Raw genomic sequence first — 15,032 nt, 5'->3', positions numbered from 1 at the left:
CAGTATTACATCAACAAGATGTGACAACAAGAACTGAAGAGAGGGGAGAGAGAGAGAGCAAAAACAAATGGATAGTGGCTGACAAAAGTTTATAGTTGGGTGCTTAAATCAAAAGATAAATATTGAATCGAAAGGATACGCAGGTAGGTGAAAGTGTTGGGTCGAAGCTGCTGTCATTAAAAATGAAAAGTCCTGAGAAAGAGGTGATATCGGATTGGACGATGTAGATGTTAAGAAACTGCATAAGTAAAATGACCCTGATGATACAGGCCTGTTAACAGTAGCCAGGATGTGTGCTACAAATTACAACAGGAGAGGGAAGAGGTATGCAAAAAGGTGAATGTGAAAATAGTCATGGGGAATTTCAATATGCAGGAAGCTTTGGAGAATCAGGTCAGTGTTGAATCCCGAGTGACGAAATCTATAGAATGCCTATGAGATGGCTTTTGAGAGAAGCCTATGGTTGATCCCATTATAGGAAAGACGGATCTGGATTTCGTGTTGTGTATTGAGCCAGATTTGATTGGGGAGCTTCAGGTAAATAATCCCTTAAGAGGCAGTGATCATAAAATAGCAAAACTCACACTGCAGTTTGAGAGGGAGAAGGTAAAGTCAGATGGATCAGTGCGACAGTTGGATAAAGGAATTACAGAGGCATAGGAGAAGACCTGGGCAAAAATATATTCGAACATGACTAACAGGGACAATGGCAGAGCGGGAATGGCTGAAGTTTCTCGGCGCAATTAAGAAGGCTCAGGACAAGTGATCACAAAGATGAAGAATTATTCGAAAGGGAGGATGATCAACTATGGCTGACAAGATAATCAAAGCAGCACGAAAGCAAAGGAGAGGGGACATAATATTACAAAATATAGTAGAAAGCTGGAGGACTGGGATGCTTTTACAAACCAACAGAACCAATTAAAAAGCCGTAAGTAGAGAAAATATGGAAAATGAAGGTAGGCTAGCGAATAACGTAAAATAGCTCACCAAGAGGTCCGTCTGATATATGAAGAGTGAAGGAGAGGAAAGTGGATTTTGGGCCACTGGAAAATGACAGTGGAGAGGTACTGTCAGGGGACAAAGAAATGACAAAAGGTATTAGTAAGTGTTTTGCGTCAGTCTTCACTGTAAAAAAATACACTAGAACGTGCCAGATATTTGAGAATGTCAAGTGGTAGAAGTGAGTGTATTTGCCATTATTAAGGAGAAGGCACTCGGGAAGTTGGAAGTTCTGAAGATAGATGAGTCAGTTCAGTTCAGTTCAGTTTCAGTTTATTGTCATTTAGAAACCACAAAAGCAATGCAGTTAAAAAATGAGACAACGTTCCCCCAGAATGATATCACAAAAGCATATGCAAAACAGACTACACCAGAAAATTTACATAACGTTTTGTAATCCCCAAATCCATAGTCCAGAGAGGATGCTGCGTATTAATGTCGCGCTACTGTCTTAGCGCGCTCCCCGGAAGGGAGCTCCAAGTACACCAGACAAAACAAGAATACCCAGACACACCAAGTCAGGAGACCAACTCTACCACCCAACAAACCAAAAACTAAAGCTACAAGACCCGATCAACTGCACTTGATTGCTTCTGAAAAAGGAGGCTGAAGAGATTGAGTGATGATCACTCAAGAATCACTAGATTCCGGAATGGTTCCGGAGGACTGATCATTTTAAACTATAGGCCACTTAGTTTGATCAGCGTTTGGGAAGATGTCAGCAGTCGATAATTGAGGATGATGTTTCGGGTATTTGGACGCACATGATAAGAAAAAGTCCAACATCCATGGAAGGGAAACTTGCCTGACAGAACTGTTGGAATTTTTTGAAAGAACAGCATGCTGGGTCGACAACGGAGAGTCAGTGCAAGTTGTTTACTTGAACTTCCTGAGGACCTTTGACCAGGTACCGCACATGACGCCGTTTAACAAGACAGGGGACGACAGTATGACAAGAGAGACACTAGCATTGATAGAGGATCCATGATTTTCTCCAGACTGATTTTGTCTGACTGTCAGGAAGCACAGAATGGAACTAACAGGGCTTTGTCTTGTTGGATGTTGGTGACCAATGGTGTTCTGCAGTGGTTGGTTTTGGGAGAATTGCTTTTTCCGTTATGTCAATAATTTGAAGGCTTTATGGACAAGATTGCGCACGTTACGAAGATATGGGAAAAGACAGGAAGCGTTGAGGAAGCACGAATTTTGCAGCAGGACATGAATGATGAGAAAATAGACAAATCAGTGACAATAGGAATGTAGTATAGGGAGGTACATGGCCATACACTTTGGCAGAAATAATGAAGACATAGAATATTTTTGAGAGTTCTAAAGAATCTCAGGAGACCTGGTGCAGGATTCCTTCCAGGTTGAGTCGGTGTTAGGAAAGGCAAAAACAAATGTTAGCGTTCATTTCGAGAGGATTAGAATATAAGAACAAGCACTGGCCAGATCTCACTTGTATATTGTGAACGGTTTCAGTCCCCTGATTAGTAAAAATACGTGATGCATTGTGGAAAGTCCAGAGAGGAATCAAAACTGACAGATCCAGTGATATTAAACCTGATTTTGATGAGAATGATTCCTGGATGCGCCTGTACTGGCTGGAGTGTGGAAGGATGAGGGGAATCTAATTGTAACCTGTGGAATACCAAAAGGCATTGAGAGGATGTGGAGATGATGTTTCAAAGTGGGGAAGTCTGGAACCAGACAAAACAGCCTCAGAATAAGAGGGACGTCCATTTAGAACAGAGATGAGGAGATTCTTTAGCCGAGGAGTAGTGAATCTGTAGAATCCATTGGCACTGACAGCTGCGGAGACCAGGTTATTGGGTATATTTAAATCAGAGGTTGGTACCTTCTTGACTAGTCAGGTAAGCAAAGTTCACTGGGAGAAGGCAGGAGAATAGAGTTGAGAGGGATAGTAAATCACCCATGATGTAATGGCGGAGTAGGAAGATGGGCCTAATGGCCTACTTGTGTTCCGATACCTTATGGTCTTATGATGTGTAAGGACAACAGAAAGTTAAGGAATGTCAGTGCGGCCGTCTTGTGATGCAGATGGTTACTGCCTGGCACTCATGCTGTAAAATGGTGATCACTTCCTGAATGCAGGCATGGGCTTCCTCATTTACTGACGATTTATGAATTAAACATTGAACCGTCTTCAAGCAACATCTCTCTCTCTCTATCTCTGGCTATCCATCCCATAGGATGATGATGGTTCCTTTCAGTCAGTTAGTGGGGTGGTACCCCACTCCTCAGAAAGGAACCGTGTGCGTGAGTGGATTTTAGGTGAGTAGGGCGTCGCACCGGTCCAGATTCACCCTCTCGACATCCCCTCCCGGATCCAGCAGCCTGGTTGGGTCCAAGACGGCTGGGGGAAGTTCTGTTGCAGTGAATGGCCAGACCAAGCTTCGATGCGAGGGATGCCCCTTCCACTCTTCTTTGCTAGATGACCGTTGACCCTAACAGAGGGGTCATCCACCCTTTGACGGGTCTTGTTTTTCGTCCTGCAGGGTGTCTAGCCACCCTCCTCACCAGGCCAGCCTGGTGGGGGAGCTGGTTTAGTCACCGACCATCTGACCATGCAAAAGGCAGTACTGGGTTACATGGTACCGGTAGCACTCAGACGAGTGGTCTGACCAGAACATACACCGATGGTGGAATTAAGATAATCGAGGATGCAACTGAACATGGATGGGCTTAGGACATTGCTCTGAGAAACAAGAGGAATGATGTCCCGGTTTGAATGATTGATCTTCCAGAACAGTTACCAGTACGGAATTGGAATGGTTTTCCATAACACGAATAATGGACAACAATTATGGAATAAATCAGCATAATTCCGTGATGGTCCACAGTACTGTAAAATAATCCCTCAGTTTCACTGCTACAAGGTCTGAGGAGTTGCAGTTGTGAAAGAGATTTAACAAGAGAATTAAGAGAACGATGAGTCAGCTAACAGAGACGAGGTGCAGTGGCTAACGGACTGGTGCACAGCCAACAACCTCTATCTGAGTGTGAACAAAACAAAAGAGATGGTTGTTGACTTCAGGAGGGCATGGAGCGACCATTCCCTGCTGCACATTGACGGCTCCTCGGTAGAGATCGTTAAGAGCACCAAATTTCTTGGCGTTCACCTGGCAGAGAATCTCACCTGCCCTTCCAGCTCCATAGCAAAGAAAGCCCCGTAGTGAATCTACTTTCTGCGAAGGCTGAGGAAAGTCCATCTCCCACCCCCATCCTCATCACATTCTACAGAGGTTGTATTGAGAGCATCCAGAGCAGCTGCATCATTGCCTGGTTCGGAAATTGCACCATCTCGGATCGCAAGACCCTGCAGCCATTACGGACATTTACACTATATGCTGCATCAGCAAAGCAAACAGCATTATGAAGGACCCCACGCACCCCTCATACAAACTCTTCTCTCTCCTGCCGTCTGGGAAAGGGCACCGAAGCATTCGGGCTCTCACAACCAGACTATGTAACTGTTTCTTTCCCCCCAAGCTATCTGTGCCTATTGTCTGCTTACTATTTATTGTAATGCCTGCACTATTTTGTGCACTTTATGCAGTCCTGGGTAGGTCTGTAGTATAGTGCAGTTTTTTTTTAATCTGTGTTGATTTTTACGTAGTTCAGTGTAGTTTTTGTACTGCTTAATGTAGCACCATGGTCCTGAAAAACGATGTCTTGACTTGACTTGACTTAATGGTTTTCCAGTGAAGCAGTTGTCTTCAGATGATGAATTTATAGATGAGCATCATATTTACAGATTACTCCTCTTACCTTTGGGTAATGCCTGTCTGATTCATTACAGACAGCGCCAATAAATCCCAACGAGAACAGAGTCACTCACGGGTGTAACACACTTGATTTTCTAATACCACTCATGGCTGAGTAGGTCAGATCTAGGACAAGACAATCACTGTTTGTGAGCTCCAAGGAGAGTGTCCCTGTCTCTCATTAGTTAGATATTCAGCAAGTTATCAGATTTATTTTTTTCGTTTTTTTCCCTTCCCTTTCAGGACAACCTATTGATCTTCTTCTTTCTTAGGACAACCTGTTGATTTTTGGTATCAGCTAGTCAGCAGATTTATTTTATATTTTGTGAGTTCTTCTTCCCTTTTAGGTCAAACTATTGACTTTTGTGGCCATGAGATATCACCTTTGTGCGTGATCTTTCACACCTAACCTATCTTAGAGATTTTTGAGCAAGTTGCCAGGAAATTTGCTGTAGGCCAAGGTTGTGGATATTGTCTACATGGACTTCAGCACGGTATTTGACAAGTTCCCTCATAGCAGGTCGGTCAAGAAGTTTCAGTTGCTCAGCATCCGAGATGAGGTAGTAAACTGGATTAGACACTGGCTTTTTGGAGGAATCCAGAGCGTGACTATAGACTGTTGCATTTCTGATTGGCTCCTGAAACTCCTGCAGTGTCACGGGAATCGATGCTGTGTCCGTTGTTGTTTGTCATCTATATCAATGATCTGGATGAAATTATGGTTAACAGAATCAGCAAATTTGCAGATGACACCAACATTGGGAAGGTGCAGTGGACAAAGAGGAAGACTACAAGAGCTTGCAGTGAGATCTAGACCAACTGGAGAATGGGCTTAACAGGGGCCGATGCAATATAATGCAGACAAATTGCCCTTCGGAAGGACCAAGCAGGGTAGATCTTACACAGCGACCGGTAGAGCACTGAAAAGTGTGGTAGAACGAATTGTTCTGGGAATACAGGTCCATGTCATTGAAAGTGACGGCAAATGTGCTCAAGTTGCAGATCTGAAAGAAAGTCTCTTAGCATATTAACCTTCATAAATGAAAATATTGTGTACAGTAGATGGGATATGAAGTTGTATAAGATGTTGGTGAGGCCTAATTTGGATATTATGTGCAGTTCTGCTCACTTACCTACAGGGCAGATGGAAATAAGTTTGAAAGAGTACACAAAAAAAAACAAGGATGTTGTCGGGACTAGAAGACCTAAGTTATAAGAAAAGAGTGACCCGGATCAGAATTTATTCATTGGAAAATGCAAGATTGAGGGGAGATTTGAGAGAAGTTTACACAATTACATGGGATATAGACAGGATAAATGCAGCAACATTTTGTACAGAGGTAAAGAGATATTATAACAAGAGGTTATCAGTAAAGGGTGAAAGGTGAAAAGTTCAGGGGGTACAAAGGTGAAATTTGTTGACTCAGAAGGTGCTATGAGTGTGAAACTAGCTAGCAGCGCAAGCCGTAAAAGCGGTTCAGAGAAGTCTGGATAGATCCATGAATGATAAGGGTATAGTGCACTATGGCCTGGTGAAGGTCAATGGGAATACATAGTTAAGTAGTCCAGCATTGAATAGATGGGCCAACAGGCCTGATTCTGTGCTGTACTTTCCTATGACTATGACAAATCAGCCACACATTCTTTGGGAACTCACGGAGCCAAGACCAGATATGGTTAGCAGGTTTTCCTCTGTCAAGTACGGCGGTAAAGTCGGTTGTCTCAGTTTACAATCTGACAGTTTAATATTCATCCTGGATTAATGAGATGAGGTAAATCTGCCCGATGGTCCAAACAAGAATTGAAATTAGTTTCAGACTGAATGCCTGTTCGAAGTCCAGATATGCCGCCACTGCTCTTGATAAATACATGATATAAATACATAAATACAGCAGGTGAGAGAAAAAAGCTGAGGCTGATCCTATAGTTCCCAGTGCTCCCCACCTTAACAGCTGAAACCAGATCTACTGGAGACAAGTCAGAGATCAAAGTCTCCCTTCCCAGGTAGAACGCCAAGAATGTGAAAGAGATTAATTTTGGTCATTATTCCCAGCAGTTCAGTGACAATACACAAACTACACTCACCTCATTTTCTTCTCTACTGAAATGTCCCTCCTTTGTCAACATCCAACCGAGTCTCTCAACCTTTTCTTCAATCGCTTGTTTGAGTCTGTCCTTGTAGAATTTTGTCATTTGGTACAGTTGATACTCCTCCCCCTCTGCCAGGAGGTCAGAGATTGTAAACTCTGGCTCTGTGAATGTAAAAAGGAAAATGTAGTCTTGAACTCAGATATTCTTCATTTCCACCGCTCTCACCAAACTCAACAAAAAAAAAACATGTCTTGAACCTGCCTACAGACACAAAAACAGATTTATTCCGAATCGCCAACACTGGCCTTAAAACTGAACCAACAATGTTCTAGGCATTACGTTAATAGAAGGTCCATATTTAATGCAAATCACTCCATCCCCCATCCGACCCACTCACCTATTTCAGTTTTGGATTGGCAATAAATGCTGGGACTGTCGGTAATATTCACTTCCCAGAGATGCTCTCTCCATCCTGGCGAATACATTTCCCTTGATTCACATCCCGGAAATACTCTCTTATCTGGACAACTGCATTTCCTCCAATACACATCCTGGAAATCCTCAGAGCAGGTAGTACATTTCCTGTAGTGGGGTAACGGGTGCCCCACTACACCACATGTACCACAGGCACACATCCCCCCTCTCTCTGATCAACCCTCCAGCAACGAATCGCATTTACCCTCCTCCCTGCCACATTCTGCAAACACATCACCCTCATATTTCACACACCCGCTGCTTGTTGGGGACTTGACAATTCCGTGTTCAATGAGCTTCCGGGCTGACAGACAGTCGCCTCACTTGTGCTTGTTCCAGGGTCCTGATCGGTGTCACTGGGCTGACAGGCAGTCGCCTCTGTTGTGCTGGTTCCAGGGTCCTGATCGATGTCTCTGGGCTGAATTTGCTCCACTTCCGCTGCGGCCATACTGCATTCTGGGACATTGCTCCCAACCGGACCCTGCTTTGGTACATTGCTTCCCTTGTCCCGATCATCTTTCCTCGATGATCCACCTGGCAAAAACTTCTTCACTACTTTCTGCACTCGTTTCGATTTCCTACCTGAAATAAATATGAATTACAGGTGATACGAGTATGATTTAGAGTTGAGCAAGACTGATTCAGAATGCAATGGAGCCATGACTCTGGCTGACCAGATTTGGAGTGGAACTGTGCTGGTTACTGTGAACCGTACATCCTGCTTGTTGACCACCCCAATAAGCCGGTGACTGGACACATTCACTCCCAGTAAAATAACAGGATAGACACAGTAATGCCAATCACAGCAGTTGAATGATGACCCCAGGAACTTAATGCAACGGTGTCCAGTGATTCTGGGAAACTAAACTTACCGGCCTGTAATTTCTCAGATTACTTTTAGATCCTTTTTTAAACAATGGAACAACATGAGCTATCCTTCAATCCTCTGGCACCTCACCCGTAGATACCGACATTTTAAATTTATCTGCCAGGGCCCGTGCAATTTCAACACTCGTTGAAGCTCTGTCAAGTCTCGTTGAAGCTCTGATGGAACACCCTGTCAGGTCCTGGAGACTTATCTACTCTGATTTGCCTCAGGATAGCAAGCACCTCCTCCTCTTCAATCTGTATAGGTTCGATGACCTCACTACCTGTTTGCCTTATGTCCGTTCACTCCATGCCAGTTTCCTTAGTAAATAGAGATGCAAAAAACATGTTTAAGATCTCCCCCATTTCTTTTGGTTCCATACATAGCCGACCACTCAGATCTTCAAGAGGACCTGTTTTACCCCTTACTATGCTTTTGTTCTTTATATACCTGAAGAAGCTCTTTGGATTATCCTTCACCTTGACTGCCAACACAACCTCATGTCTTCTTTTAGCCCTCTTTATTTCTTTCTTAAGTATTTTGTGCATTTTTATACTCCTCAAGCACCTTATTTCCTCCCTGTTACCTATACATGTTATACATCACTCTCTTCTTCTTTATCAGAGTTCCAATATCCCTGAGAACCAAGGTTCCTTATTCTTATTCACTTTGTCTTTAATCCTGACAGGAACATACAAACTCTGCACTCTCAAAATTTCTCCTTTGAAGGCACGCCACTTATCAATCACATCCTTGCCAGAGAACAACCTGTCCCAATCCACGCTTTTTAGATCCTTTCTCATTTCTTCAAATTTGGCCTTTTTCCAGTTTAGACCCTCAACCCGAGGACCTGATCTATCTTTATTCATGATCAAGTTGAAACTAATGGCGTTATGATCACTGGAACCAAATTGTTCACCGACACACACTTCCATCACCTGCCCTAACTCATTTCCTAATAGGAGATCTAATATTACATCCTCCCTAGTTGGTACATCTATATATTGATTTAGAAAACTTTCCTGAACACATTTTACAAACTCTAACCCATCTAGACCTTTAACAACATGGGATTCCCAATCAATGTGTGGAAAAGTAAAATCCCCTGCAATCACAACTTTCTGTCTCCTGCAGTTGTTTGTTATCTCTCTGCAGATTTGCTCCTCCAATTCTCGCTGAATATTGGGTGGTCTATAATACAACCCCATTAATGTGGTCATACCTTTCCTGTTTCTCAGCTCCACCCATATGGCCTTGGTAGACAAGCCCTCTAATCTGTCCTGCCTGAGCACTGCTGTAACATTTTCCCTGACTAGCAGTGCTACCTCCCCATCCTTCATTCCTCTGCCCCTACCAACGTTTGAAATATTGGAACTCTGGAACATTAAGCTGCCCCTCCTGTAGCCAAGTTTCACTAATGGCTAAAATGTCGTAATTCCATTTGTCAATCCATGCCCTCAGCTCGTCAGCGTTCGCCACAATACTCCTTGCATTGAAATAGACACACCTCAGAAGATTATTACCACCACAAAAGACTTTTTCTGACTTTGCATGAACTTTTAACATTATTTATTTTCACCCCCGCTCCACTATCTGCTCTGGAGCTCTGGTTCTATAGAATGGACTAGATTAAGCTGGAAAGAGTTTAGTGGAGAATGACCAGTACGTCACTGGACTAAGATGTTGGGTTTTCTGTTTTATGGTTGGTCTGGGACCGTTTGCCCTGGATAATTGGAGCTTGAAGGGTGACCTTACACACGTACATAAAAATAATCAGGGACGTAGTTAGGGTAGATGGTCATAGTCTTTTTCCCGGGGTAGAGGAGTCTAAGACTCGAGGGCAGAATTTAATATGGACCGAAGGGGCATTCGTTCACGTGGCGGGTGATGGGTATAAATTACATGCAGCCAGAGGAGGCAGTAAACACAAATTAATTTACAAAGTTGAGAGGATGTGGGCAGGGAAATGGATAGAAGTCTATAAGGGAAATTTGGGAAAAGCTGTTGGAAAATGGAGCAAGCACAAAAGACATTTGGATCAGCATGAATTAGCTAGGTCGAAGGACCTGTGTCCAGGCTGTTATGTCTGTTTTATTCCCCCCAGAATCAGAGTTGAGCACAATCACAGTGCCTATTGGGGACTGAGACATTTGTTCACTGGCTATACCGGGTTTTCCATCAGAGATCCTGGGAATTTTAAATCCAGGTAGCAGGCCAACTGAATAGGGAAATATTGAGAACTCACATTCACCATTTGTACACAGCGCAGACATGGATTCGGGTATTAAAGTACTGAAGCAAACCACATATTTATCCGGAATGAGATGTCAACTGATCTTCAACCATTCCCAATGCTGCCAATGTTCTTGGCTCAGCTACAGAAAACAGATTTCAGAAACTCCCCTCATCTCCTTTCCGCAGCAGCCAAGAAAACCAGGAGGGAGTTGATAGCTGCCTTTCCAAATCCTGAAATGCTCGTTTATCACACAATCTCTGAATTCCTGGAAATGCTCCTACCATCTGGTTCTGAATTTTATAAATGAAAGTTGGAGATATCTTACACATCAGGGCCTGTCTCGAGGTGAAACAGAAACTGACCCAGGACTTTTACATAGCCCACAAGCCCGCAATTGCCTTCCTGTGTTTCACTCACAGCCACCTGATCCAGGAGTACCTGCTCCTTTCACTCAGGTGAAGCTTTGAAACTCACTCAGGTGAGTGGAGTGATTCGACCATTATCGGTGTCAGGTCCCTGAGCTGGAACTGTTAGATTGATCAATTACATCAAGGCTGCTTTACCACTGGGATCAATGATACTGCTTGATGAAAGTTTTCTGTGCCCAGTTAGCATCTGTGTAAGTTTTTCTTTTGTACTAGTGTGTGCCAACAGGACAGAAGTTCAGTTAGAATGATCCCAGTGATCATACCTTTGTCCATTCTGTATCTGACTGACGATTGTTGATTGCCGTCGTCTTGTTTATACTTTGGTCCCGGTGCAGGAAAGCTCCACCTGCTGGTGATACCCTGAATTACAAACAAGCAGATAGTGAGTCAGAGAGAGTACGATTAAAGTATTTGCAAATAACAGTATCGCCATCCACTGTATCAGAGCATCCGTTGGCTTAGGGACAAAACATTCCCTGTTAACATGAACTCCCACACCATGTCTGTAATCCTGTCCAGTGCATCTACTGATAGAGTTACAGAGCAACAGAGCACAGATAGAGACCTTTCAGCCCAATGAGACAATGCTGACTACAGTGCTCACCGAGATGGTCCCAATTTCCTGTGATGGGCCCATTTCCTTACTGGCCTCTTCACTCCATCTACACATCCCAACTGCTTCTGGAATAATACAATTGGGTCTGCCTCATCGACTTCCTCTGGCAATTCCCTCCACATAATCACCAGCCTCTATATGAAACCGTTGTTGCTCGCGTTGGTTTTTCAATCTATTTACAACTCCTCTGCCCATTTAGATCCCCAATAAGCTACCATAATCTTCACCGTGAACACTATCCACTAATTTTGTGCCATCTGCGAACTTACTGGTCAAGCCTTGTACATTCACATCCAAATGTTTGGAGGATAGTAACTGTTCTGGAACATGGTGTTGCGTGTCCTGAGGCACCTGTACCTTCTACCTGATGGCAGCAGCGAGAAAAGTGCATTGCCTGGGCGGTGAGGATCTTTGATGATGGATGCTGCTGTTCTACGGCAACATTTCATGTAGATAAACTCAATATTTGGGAGACCTTTACCCGTGACATACTGGACCAAATCCAGTACCTTTCGAAGGATTTTCTGCTCAAAAGCATTGGTGTTCCCCGACCAGTCCGTAATGCAGCCAATCAGCAGACTTTCCACCACACATCTGCAGAGGTTTGCCAACGTTTTTGCGACATACCGAATCTCCACATACCCCTGAGGAAGTAGAGACACTGTTGTACTGTCTTCGCAATTATATTTATATGATGGGTCTGGGACAGGACCTCTGAGAGTGAGACCCAAGAATTTAAAGTTACTGACCCCCTCCAACTCTGATCCTCCGATGAGTACTGGCTCAAGGACCGCGGGCTTCCCTCTCCGGAATTCTACAATCAGTTTTTTGGTCATATTGATATTGAGTGAGAGGTTGTTGTTATTACACCAGTCAGCCAAGTTTTCAGTCTCCCTCCTGTATGCTGATTCACCTCCCCTTTTGATAGAGTCCACAACAGAGCTATCATCAGCAAACTTATATATGGTGGTGGAGCCGTACTTAGCCGCACAGTCACAGGTGTAAAGCGAGTAGAACAGGGGGCTAAGTACACATCCCTGTGGTGCTCTTGTGCTGATGGAGATTGTGGAGGAGCTGTTTTTGCCAATCTGAACTGGGTGGGGTCTACAAGTGAGGAAATCCAGGACTCAATTGCACCAGGAGGTATTGAGGTCAGGTGTTGGAGTTTACTGATTAGTTTTGAGGAGATGATGATGTTCAACGTTCCCTGATAACTTACTGTGAATGACATCGAGCTCTGAGGAGTTGCAGCTTGGTGCACCTGGTGCGGATGTGATCATCTGGGAGGCTGGGGGTCTCTCAGAATTTCCAGTAATTTCCCTTTTTTATTTTAAATACTGCACAAGCACCAACGGTTTTCAAGATGCTTCTGACATCCTGAACAGATTTTGCAGAAATGCAATGCCTATATTCATTAGTCTTCTCTTGATTCCAATACAGTCCAGACAGTGAGTGTTCACAACATCCTCCCCGCCACCAACCTCACTGTCAATCTGTTACATCTGCTCCTGAGGTCACTTGTCTCTTCACTGAGGGGCAGTGATCAGATACTGAAAAATAAAACGTGCAACAATCCTTCGTGGGCTGTTACTGAGTAACGGCTCAGCAAAAATAACAGAAAACATGAATAACAAAGATCTACAACATATCCTGAATTTAGTTATGACCAAGAGTAGCACAGCAACATTTTCTATCAATAAATTAAAGTTGTATTGTCTCCTTCTACCCTGCCTCGTGCTGCATTTAATTCAACCTGTGCTGGTGATGCTTCCCCCGGCTCACTGCCCCTGGGGGCGAGGGTCCTCTCCCAATCCCGACCCCGCAGAATATCCCAACACAGAATGGAAAGGAAACTGCCGCCCATCCAGGAACAGTGAGCATGCGCTGTGATTGTTACATCATCAGTGTGGGGGGCGGAGCCTCGAAATGAAACCCGCAGATGCTGCAGATCTGCGGTAAAATAAGAGGGGGAAACCAGTTGAACGAGATGGCGGTGGATGTGGAGATGAAACCAGCTGGGAGAAAGGATCAAGGACAATCACTGATGGTCCTCCAGCAATACACAGATACTGAATTAATAGTAGATACTACTGTATAAAAGATTCTAAAATGACCAAGATAGAACAACAGGAAATTTGGCATCTGCCCTTCTCTCCTAACTAAATCTTATCAATGCACCATGGAAAGTATCCCATCCAGATACCTGACACCTTCGTCTGGCTACTGCTCCACCCATGATTGCAAAGAACTGCGGAGAGTTGTGGGCACAGCTGAGTACATCACAGAAACCAACCTCCCCACCATGGACTCTGTCTACACTTCCCACTGCCTCAGTAAAGCAGGCCGTGTAGTCAAAGATCCCCACAACCTGGGACATCCTCACTTCTCACATATTCCCCAACAGGGAGGAGCTACAAAACCCTGAAGCCATGTCCCACAAAGACGGTTTCCATTCTGCTGTTCTGAGCAAACTGAATGTCCCCAGTGTGATAAGATGGACAGCTGACCACACTGTGTTACTTGAAATGACCTGACACTTTCTGCACTGCACTTTCTCTGGAATCATAATGCTTTGTAACACTGTTATTATTTTACCTTGTATCACCTCAATGTACTGTTTAATGAATTGATGTGTGTGGATAGTACACAAGATAAGATTTCCAATGAACCTCTATATATGACAATAATAAACAGATTTCTCAATTTAATCGTTTGGAAATTATTAGGCGGCCTGGGTTGCTGGGTTGGCAGGGAGAGTTAAGTGAAGTGTAGAAATACTTATAGGAGCCCAGTTACACAGAAATAATTATCAAACCCAGGCATCAATCCAGGTGAAGTTTGGATCCGCTACCGGGCCAGGTGATGGAGATAAAGTTCCCAGGATATATCTCAAAGGATGGATCCAGTCCCGGCCTCACCACCTCATCCCGCTCCTAGGACCGCAGCACCAGAGGCTGAGCGGCAGGTCATCTCAGGAGTTTCGGTGTGAAGGTCCCACAACCTGGACCCACAGAATATGTTCTGTCTGGGAAGCGGTGGAAGCCGGCTGTTCAGGGAATTAACGGGAAGCACTGCCCAACATTGCTCGGGACCGGCCTCAATTCTCACCTGCAGGATCTCGTTGGTCTTGCCCCACAGAGAATGATCGTTCCCCTGGCTCCCCGCCCCAGGGGGCAAGGTCACTTTCCTGATCCCTGCCCCACAGACGATCCGCCGCTTTCATCCACACAAAAATCACTGCCCATCCTGGGACTGAGCATGCGCAGTGTGATCGTACGTCATAGAGTGGGGGCAGGGCCTCAGAAACAAACCTGCAAATGCTGCCGATCTGTGGTAAAAAGGGAGCAGGAAACAGGGTCATGTGATGGGAGCAGGGTCTCTCATTTAAAACAGTGACTCTGCTCTTCACTCCTCACACGCTGCCTGATCTACCCGCCAAAATTTCCACATTTCAAATTTACACCAGCTACATTTTTAATTTTGCTCTCTCTGCATCTTACACATCCCATCCCTGTACTGCATAGGTCAC

At 44.4% G+C, this 15,032-nt stretch overlaps 2 protein-coding genes across 2 annotated transcripts in view; one reads left to right on the top strand and one right to left on the bottom strand.

Moving 5' to 3' along the window:
- Positions 1-15,032, top strand: part of LOC140721365 (uncharacterized) — a 310,112-nt gene that overhangs the window by 212,548 nt on the left and 82,532 nt on the right. The window lies entirely within an intron of this gene.
- The window catches only part of LOC140721385 (NACHT, LRR and PYD domains-containing protein 3-like), a 49,444-nt gene that overhangs the window by 19,343 nt on the left and 15,069 nt on the right, over positions 1-15,032 (bottom strand). Inside the window, exons 4-6 of the mRNA XM_073036228.1 lie at positions 11,151-11,247; positions 7,611-7,937; positions 6,876-7,042 (exon numbers count right to left, since the gene is read on the bottom strand). Coding sequence (XP_072892329.1) covers positions 6,876-7,042; positions 7,611-7,937; positions 11,151-11,247 — 591 coding nt within the window. The remainder of the gene's footprint in view (positions 1-6,875; positions 7,043-7,610; positions 7,938-11,150; positions 11,248-15,032) is intronic.

The sequence above is a fragment of the Hemitrygon akajei genome, unplaced genomic scaffold (genome assembly GCF_048418815.1).
Source record: "Hemitrygon akajei unplaced genomic scaffold, sHemAka1.3 Scf000054, whole genome shotgun sequence".
In the NCBI taxonomy this organism is placed as follows: domain Eukaryota; kingdom Metazoa; phylum Chordata; class Chondrichthyes; order Myliobatiformes; family Dasyatidae; genus Hemitrygon; species Hemitrygon akajei.
The sequence above is the reverse complement of the archived record's forward strand: the minus strand, read 5'-3'. Positions and strand labels throughout refer to the sequence as shown.